Source organism: Ovis aries, chromosome 18 (assembly GCF_016772045.2).
Source record: "Ovis aries strain OAR_USU_Benz2616 breed Rambouillet chromosome 18, ARS-UI_Ramb_v3.0, whole genome shotgun sequence".
NCBI lineage: Eukaryota > Metazoa > Chordata > Mammalia > Artiodactyla > Bovidae > Ovis > Ovis aries.
In genome coordinates, this window is record NC_056071.1 from 11630113 (window position 1) to 11639959 (window position 9847).

Consider the following 9847-nt stretch of genomic DNA (forward strand, 5'->3'; position numbering starts at 1 on the left):
GAGATGTGCTACCAAAGTCATAGTGTGGTGACTGATTAAATCAAAGGAAGGAGAGCATCTCAGCAGAAATATTCTTATAAATAAAGCACCTGTTGAAGGAATGGAAGTAAAGGAATGGCATGGGAAACATGGTGTCTTGGGCTACCTGAGCACCTAGGACCTTACTCTTTAGGAAACAAACCTTGAACCTGGCATTAATGAGGGTGTGGTAGTTACTCAGTTGTGTCTGACTCTTTGTGACCCCATGGACTGTAGTCCACCAGGCTCTTCTGTCCATGGAATTCTCCAGGCAAGAATTCTGGAGTGGGTTGCCATTTCCTTCTCCAACTAATGAGGGAGATGTTGAGAAATACATGAGTAAGACTCCAACATTGAAAATTTAATGAGTGCTAGCTGTCTCACTTTCTGTATATTTCGAGCTTGTAGAATGATGAACCTATGGGGGATAGGCAGGAGTGAATTTGTGTTGGAAGAAATGGGTGGAGTCAGTTCTGAAAAACTGGCAGGGAATCAGGCAGTGGGAACAAGGAGAGGGATAATAGTGAGGATTAGGGTTAGGGTTAGGGTTGGGTTAGGGTTAGGGTTAGGGACATAATAGGAACATGTAATAGGAACACTAATATAAAAGAGACATAAAAGTTATCTGTGTGTAGTAGGTTATCACTCAAAGACAAAAGGATATTGTCATTCTCCAATTAATCCAGTATTTAGAGTTTAGGAGCAAATATTCTGATCATTTTCATTTTCCCTTCAATTGTGAGACACATAAGCCTTCAAGACTTCCAGTCTCAGTGTAGGGTAGGAATCCCTACCCGAGCAGTGCATGGCACTGCCTGAACACAGATTATGGAGGCCAACACTCATTCATCTTATTAAACCATGAAATACTTCTGTTATAATGCATTGGTGGAGAACCACATGTGTTTGTGAGATTTGATTTTAATTTTTCACTTAAACTTTCTGTTTTAGCCATTCAGAATTCAGATTTTTGGAAAATGTTGTAAGTTAAGAAAAACAGGAACTATATATTAAACAAGAAAAGATAAAGTGATTAGTAATTACATACCTTACATTCACATACTTGAAATTTCCAAGAGAATTGAAAATTTGTTAAAATTATTACTCTCAAAAGAGTATCGTGAGGTAGCCAGATATAATGTGTTAGGTTTCTTTTTTAAAATTAATAACCAGTTAAGAGGGGTAATTTTGAAGGTTCATGTCTAGGATAGCAACCAAGCTGTAAAATATCTAGAAATAACTAGAGAATATGTAAGGCTCATAAACAATAAAACCTTCCTGAAGGGCATAATATAGAACCTGAATTGCTGACAAAATACTGCCTTCCTGGATGGGATAACTAAAAATTGTAAAAATGTCAATTTCCACTAAGTTATCTTGTAAACATAGTGTCACTCACATCAAAATCATTTTTTTTCCCTAAAACCTTGACAACTTGATAATAACTTTTAACTGGAAGAATAAATACATGAAGATAGGCAAGAAAATTGTAAGAATACTGAGAAAGAGCTTGGTCTGCCAGATATAAAAACTTACTGAAAGCTATAGTAATTAAAGTAGCATATTGCAGGTATAATAATCAACAGATAGATCATTAGAAAATAATAGAAATCTCCAAGATTTACCCATGTTTGCATGAATTGCATGTTTCTTAAAGGTTGCATTTCCATCCAGAGAGGGAAAGATGGATTATTCAGCAATTGAGTTGGCATTTGGAAATAAAATTAGGAATAACCCACAACCCGTTAAGTAACATTAGACTCCAAAGTACATCTACTAGATTAGATGCTTAAATTGGAGAAGACCAGCAGCTATAGCCCTTGGAGAATATTTATTCTTTAACAAGTCTTTGCTGCATCTGAATAATAAATATTCTCAACTATAAACAAATAAAGGAAAAAATGGATAGATTTGGGTAAATAAAAATGCTTAACTTCTAGTTTAAGACAAACACTAAAGTAGGAAAACATCTGCAAAGAAAATTCCAGCAAGAAGTTAATACGCACAATATATAAAGAATGCCTATCCATTAGCTTTTAACGATCTGTTTTTTTAAGTGGCAGAGCATGAACCAGCACTCCCCAGAAAAAGAAATGTAACTCAACTGAATATATAAAATATCCTCTTGTTAGAAAATAAATGCAAATTTTTGAAAAATCATATTAGATTTTCTATCATATTAGCATACACACTTTAAAAGTGTGAGTTTGTGAGTCTATACAGAAAATGAAATAATCAGACACACCTCTTGATCTGTATGCCTAATACTGTATGGCCTTCCTGGGCTGTAATTACTCAATAGCTGCTTGCTTTTGTAAACACCACCCACTCAAAAATGAGTTAACACACATGCAGAAAGTAATGTAGCCATGATAATTGTCTAATTTGGATTTAGAAACATACAAATTACTTTGAAGTTTATAACTTTCAGTGAGCTAGCCTCTGAACTGTTTGCAATGAGATAAACCCTCAAATAAAGAGAAAATATTTAGAAATATTTATAGTAATATGGCTGAGTTGCTTTATGCATTTTTAAATTAACTAATCAATAATTGCAGCTTGTAATTTTAATTTAATTTATTTTTTGGAATTAATTTTTAATATTTTATATATGAATATTAGTACTAGAGCCCTTTCTTCCCATTTTCCCTTCCTTTTCTTTGTTTTTACATCTTCCCTTCACATCTCTTCCTTGACCTTTCAGTCTCCCCTCACTCCCTTTCCTTTCCCCAATGTAGGAACCTGTGTGGTGGATGAAACTGGGGAGAGGAGAGAGGAACAGAGCTATGCAGAGGCAAGGAAAAAATGTAGGAACCATGATCATGGTGGGTAGAGGAAATGACCAGTATGGTTGACACACTGGCTCCATTAAACAAGCGAGCATAATGGTTAAGCAAATCAGTAAACATACTGAAAATAATGAAGACAAGTTTCTCATTGTCAGAGAAGATATTTACAACTACAGAAATGAGGGAAGGCTAGACAGAATCCTTTCATGTGGAATTCAAATGAAAGGTGTCAATATGAACACACACATTTTAAAATAAGTATATGTGCAGATAGATAATGTAAAAGTGATATAGACATACATAGTAATGTAATATAACACACATATATATAACACCTATCTATGTCATCACTATACACATATATAGGCTTCCCAGGTGGCTCAGTGGTAGAGAATGCGCCTGCCAAGCAGGAGATGTGGGTTCAGTCCCTGGGTTGGAAAGATCCCTTGGAAAAGGAAATGGCAAGCCACTCTAGTATTCTTGCCTGGGAAAACCCATGGTCAGAGGAGCCTGGTGGACTACAGTCCATGGGGTCCCAAAAGAGTCAGACATGACTGACGCAACTTAGCATGTATGCACATGGGGATACATATGCATATATATGTACATATATATATATATAACATCTATATGTATATGTATAATACAAATATTATAATATTTTCTAGCTTTACCCACTGATGGGGTCTGTTACTGATAACAAGGAGGTACTCAGCCTAGTCTTCTCAGTCTAGCAAATAATGATGGAACAGATCTGCTTAACGGAAGGAGAGTCTCACACTGACTGGCTGAGAACAGGATACTATATCTGAGCCATCGTGAATACTCATGCACTTTACGTGGCTGTTGTTCAATTACTAAGCCATGACCAACTCTTTGTGACCCCATGGACGGGGGGTCCAAGCATGCGAGGCTTTTCTGTCCTTCACTATCTCCCTGAGTTTGTTTAGACTCATGTCCATTGAGTAGATGATGCTATCCAACCATCTCATCCCCTGTTGCCCCCTTCTCCTATTGTCTTCAATCTTTCCCAGCATCAGGGTCTTATCCAATGAATCAGCTCTCTATTTCATGTGGCCAAAGAATTGGAGTTTCAGCTTCAGCATCAGTCCTTTCAATGGATATTCAAGGTTGATTTCCTTTAGGACTGACTAGTTTGATCTCCTTCTGGCACAATCATTCGAAAGCATCAATTTTTGACAAAGCAAGGGTAGGAAGGTTTATCAAGAAGGGTCTTTGGAAAGACTCAGAACTAGAGAACCATGATCCATATACAGCATTGAGGCAGAAACATCAGGGGAGAAGACAATGACTCAGAAGACCAAAATTCACTGGGCATGAGTTTATTAAAATGAAGATTCTATTAGTGAGAAGACTGAGGCATGCTCTTGGGGGAAGGAACCCATACACCTACTCCTCAGGGTCCTGCCATTGTGAGGGGTGGGACTACAAAGAAATCCCTGCAATCAGAGATTCAAGATTTTGAGTTTTAAACATCTGCTGTGCATTCAATTTCCTTCACTTGATGTCCATCTGATTAGTCTAAAGTCTCTTGCTGACTCCTAGTACTGTTACACTTGCTCTGCACTAAATAAGTCAAACTTGGATCAGCATGGCTGTAGAAGAACAGGATATGTGCCAGATACACTCAGGGAAGCAATTCCACAGCAGAAGAAAATCATCAGAAAATCATCACCATCATCAGTGTTAGGTTTGGATGCTTCAAAGCAGAGAAAATAAAAATGAACTGTGGCAGTCAGAGAGCCCAGGAGAGCTTCAGAAATCCCGTTTCTATGAGAACATTTGAATATCTTTGAAGACATTTTATTTATCCCCCTTTATTTAGAGTTGTTGTTGGATCCTGTTCGTGGGACTGGTCTTCTGAAAATATCCAAGAATTCTACTTTTCCAGGCTTTATACATTTCTAAAAGGTTGAAGATCTCTGTGATATCCACCATGACCTTCCCTGAGTTCCAAAGGGCAGATTCAAACAACTGCTAATCAAGGGAAGAGTGGTCAAGAAAGGGAAGATTAAAGGAACCAGAGAAGTTCATCAAGATTAGGAAGCCATCTTAGATGAGATTATAGGAGTGCAAGCCCTGCACTTCCTGATGTTCAAGCTGGTTTTAGAAAAGGCAGAGGGGCCGGCCGGCCGGCGCGACCATGGAGGTCTACATCCCGTCCTTTCGCTACGAGGAGAGTGACCTGGAGCGGGGGTACACGGTGTTTAAGATAGAAGTTCTAATGAATGGAAGAAAACATTTTGTTGAAAAAAGGTACAGCGAATTTCATGCCCTGCACAAAAAGCTTAAGAAATGCATTAAAACTCCAGAAATTCCTTCTAAACATGTTCGGAACTGGGTCCCCAAAGTCTTAGAACAACGACGACAAGGTTTGGAAACATATTTACAGGCTGTCATTCTGGAAAATGAAGAACTTCCCAAGCTGTTTCTCGATTTCCTAAATGTGCGACACTTGCCCTCTCTACCAAAGACAGAGAGTTGTGGGTCTTTTGACGAGACAGAATCTGAAGAGTCAAGCAAACTGTCCCACCAGCCGGTGCTGCTGTTCCTCAGGGATCCATACGTCTTGCCTGCAGCCAGCGATTTTCCAAATGTGGTTATTGAAGGAGTTCTCCATGGGATATTTTACCCTCATCTACAGCCCAGGTAGAAATCCTCCATGGCTAGAAGAAGCTGAAGCACGTTTCGAAGTCGTAGTCGAGGAGATCGATAACCTACCAAATTAACCTAAACTCTATGACATAATGGCTCTCTCTCACTAGTGGTAAAATTCACAGTCCCAGCTTAATTCAGAGCAGGGACATTTCCATTAGAATGGTGCTTTTAAAAATAGAAACCGAACTGGGGCAGTGCTGAGGTTAAGGCCAAGTGTGTAAGAAGTAGAATGTAGCTGCCAATTTAGAAACCCCGGGAAAAGAAGACTAAAGAAGCTCTTTGGGTCCTCGAAGTGTAGCAAAACAGTTCCTCTCCACTTCGTTCACACCGTTTGCTAATTGAAAATCTTACCCTGAATCATTGTGAGACTGATCAGCTTTGGTAGCTTTTTTGGTTCAGATTCTATGACACACTAATCTTTTCATCGTGAGGTTTTTTTCTCAGCCATTGAGAGATAACATTCTGAAATGCTGGCACCAGGACAGCATTACAGAAACATAGTGCTAAATGTGAGGAAGGACCTAAACTGGACATGAAATTATACTGACCATACTAGGGCATTTTAAAAATCATGGCATTTTAATTTGCATTACAGTGGAGTTGCATCATATGCAGGGATTTGCTTCTAATGTCAGCACATAAGATAGAATGGGGGTCTCAAGGTTATCCTTGAAAGCCCTTTAGAATGGTGCCATATTGGAAATCGCCATTCACCACAGCCAGTTTTTCCTCCAGTGTTGGAAGAGATAACTGTTGAAGACCAGTTAAAGTTGTTAGTGTTTGTTCAGGCACTATTCTGTAGAAGAAACACATGCCTTTAAACACTAGAATTATACTTGCCCTTGCAAGATGCTTGCCCTATAAAAAATGAATGTGAACTGACAGTGACTGAGGGGACTCCAGATTGACAATACTCGTCTTGGTTTACTCAAGGGCCTCCCTCCATTGAATAGGTGGTATAGTTGCCAGATTGATGGTTATTTTCCATATTGCTCATCATTTCCTTTTCACTGACCTCATATTTTGTATTAATATAAATTAAATGGTTTTATGATGCACCTCCACTGTTCATCTTACATTCAGATTTTGTCTAATAAAGGATAAAATCATATATGCAGACTGTATGTGCTATATTTGGCATTTCCTTGAAAACTAATTAAGAGCTAGCCTATTTATGATTATTAGCTTAATAAGCTTCTGTGTAGGAGAAAAATATTTAAATTCAAAACGAGTAAGTAAATCATGGTGTTTGACTAAGCTCTAAACATACAGGGTTAAAGCTTGCTGCAAATTCTTGATGCTGTATTTATGCTCAGTGTGTGACAACATGGGAAAGAAAGTAAGAACTGAATAATTAAGTGTCCTCAACCAAAACTGACCGAAGAGTCAAGTGTTGGAGATGCTTTTTAAATGTTTTTGTTATTAGCTATTTTGAGTTAAATAAAAAGGAAGAACCCAAAAAAAAAAAAAAAAAAAAAAAAAAAAAAGGCAGAGGAACCAGAGATCAAATTGCCAACATCCGCTGGATCATGGAAAAAGCAAGAGAGTTCCAGAAAAACATCTACTTCTGCTTTATTGACTAAATCAAAGCCTTTGACTGTGTGGATCACAATAAACTGTGGAAAATTCTGAAAGAGATGGGAATACCAGACCACCTGACCTGCCTCTTGAGAAATCTGTATGCACGTCAGGAAGCAACAGTTAGAACTGGACATAGAACAACAGACTGGTTCCAAATAGGAAAAGGAGTACATCAAGGCTGTATATTGTCACCCTGCTTCTTTAACTTATACGCGGAGTACATCATGAGAAACGCTGGACTGGAAGAAACACAAGCTGGAATCAAGATTGCCGGGAGAAATATCAATAACCTCAGATATGCAGATGACACCACCTTTATGGCAGAAAGTGAACAGGAACTAAAAAGCCTTTTGACGAAAGTGAAAGAGGAGAGTGAAAAAGTTGGCTTAAAGCTCAACATTCAGAAAATGAAGATCATGGCATCTGGTCCCATCACTTCATGGGAAATAGATGGGGAAACAGTGGAAACAGTGTCAGACTTTATTTTGGGGGGCTCCAAAATCACCTCAGATGGTGACTGCAGCCATGAAATTAAAAGACGCTTACTCCTTGGAAGGAAAGTTATGACCAACCTAGATAGCATATTCAAAAGCAGAAACATTACTTTGCCCACTAAGGTCCGTCTAGTCAAGGCCATGATTTTTCCAGTGGTCATGTATGGATGTGAGAGTTGGACTGTGAAGAACGCTGAGTGCTGAAGAATTGGTGCTTTTGAACTGTGGTGTTGGAGAAGACTCTTGAAGGTCCCTTGGACTGCAAGGAGATCCAACCAGTCCATTCTGAAGGAGATCAGCCCTGGGATTACTTTGGAAGAACTGATGCTAAAGCTGAAACTCCAGTACTTTAGCCACCTCATGCAAAGAGTTGACTGATTGGAAAAAACTCTGATGCTGGGAGGGATTGGGGGCAGGAGGAGAAGGGGACGACAGAGGATGAGATGGCATCACTGACTCAATGGACGTGAGTCTGAGTGAACTCCAGGAGTTGGTAATGGACAGGGAGGCCTGGCGTGCTGCGATTCATGGGGTCGCAAAGAGTCCGACACAACTGAGCAAATGAACTGAACTGAACTAAACTGAAGCCCTACACAGACCTTTATCTTATCAGCAACCCCATCCTTGAGCCAAAACCGTAAATCTCTTCATCAAACTCCCCTGGGTTGGGACACAGTTTTCCACTGCCACTCTATCTCCCTTTGCCTGCGAAAGCAATTAAAGCTATTATTTTCTACTTCACCCCAAACTCTGTCTGTGAGATTTGATTCAGTACTGGTGCACATGTGCTGATCTTTCAGCATCTGTAGCAGAATACACCACCTCTCAATATGCTACTTTGACATAAGGACTGAAGGAGATTGAGCTGAAGGTGACTGAGAAGTTACAAAATTGATCCCTGCCCGCCCTCCTTCTACTTGCCTAAAAACTGAGGTCATTCATTTGTGTCCAACTCTTTGCGACCCCGTGGACTGTGGCCTACCAGGCTCCTCTGTCCATGGGATCTTCCAGGCAAGGGTACTGGAGTGGGTTGCCATTTCCTTCTCCAGGGGATCTTCCCAACCCAGGGATCGAACCCAAGTCTACCACATTGCAGGTAGGTGCTTTACCATCTGACCCACCAGGGAGGCCCTATTCGCCTAAAAGCAGGTCATAAATTATCAAAGGTATCCCTCCTCCCATCTCTATCAGACAGCTTTAGGTCCTTATCAAGGTAGAATGCACCAACTTAAATCTGTATAACAAACCTCACTCTTGTTTACCTGTTTTACCAGAAAGCCTCCCTATTACTCCATATCTTTCTTTCTTTCATATTTAGTTGAAGACGGTATTTTAGCTGGAGTTCTAAGCCACTTCTTAGAGTTATTCATTTTTCCTTGGTTATGTTTTATGTGTATCTTCTGTTAATAAATTTTTATTTGATTTTCTCTTCTTATTTTGTGTTTCAAAATAAGAAATAGGGGTTTCAGTCAAGAACTCAGGAAGGTAGAGGGAATATTATTTTTCCTCCTTTACATGAATGAGTGAGTTTTTCTGTTTATTTTAAGTTGGATTTTAAGAGGTATGCTATACTAAGAAAAAAATATTTGCAAATGTGTTCGTGGGGGAGTGTAGGACTCACATTTCTGCAAAAAGGGAAATATGCTATATACTATGATGTACAAAATTTCTGAATGAGGCCTCAAGTCACCCAAAACATGACTCTCTGAAATATAATATGATGTCTTCATATCACAGATTTATATGACATATCTTTTGTTTAATATATTGATAGAATCCTTTTTTGCACAGCTTATGTTTTTTGAAAATATCTTCAACCAAGAATAGTAGACTGAAATTTGTGCAATTAATTTTTATTGGAAAACAGAAATTTGGAATGATCTAGTTTATATATTCAATCTAGTTTCTATTTTCAGCATATAGATTCAAGGAGCAAGTATAAAAGTTTTGTAGTAATCCTTGACTTTTATCTAATACACATGTGTATAATGACTGCTAAGTGCCAGGCCTTTTTCTAAGCACTTTATAAACATCAACTCCTGGAATTCTCTCATGATCCAGTGATTAGGACTCCACTCTTCCACTGCTGGGGGCCCAGGTTCAGTCCCTGGTCAAGGATTCCACAAGCTGCATGGCAGAGCCAGAAATTTACATAAATAAATTCAAATCCAGTAAGTCACAACTCCATGAGATGGATGCTACTTTTATCTCTATTTGAAGCTCCACAATATTTAACCCAATCTGATTTTATAATGATTTTTTTCTTGTAAGCTTACTTAATATTTA

At 38.8% G+C, this 9847-nt stretch overlaps 1 protein-coding gene across 1 annotated transcript; it reads left to right on the forward strand.

Annotated features, from left to right (window-relative positions):
- The first annotated feature begins 4954 nt into the window (after positions 1-4954).
- Positions 4955-6597, forward strand: LOC114108999 (sorting nexin-24). Its single transcript, XM_027957033.2, has one exon. The coding sequence runs from the start codon at positions 4972-4974 to the stop codon at positions 5479-5481; it is 510 nt and encodes a 169-aa protein (XP_027812834.1). The 5' UTR covers positions 4955-4971; the 3' UTR covers positions 5482-6597.
- The last annotated feature ends 3250 nt before the right edge of the window (positions 6598-9847 follow it).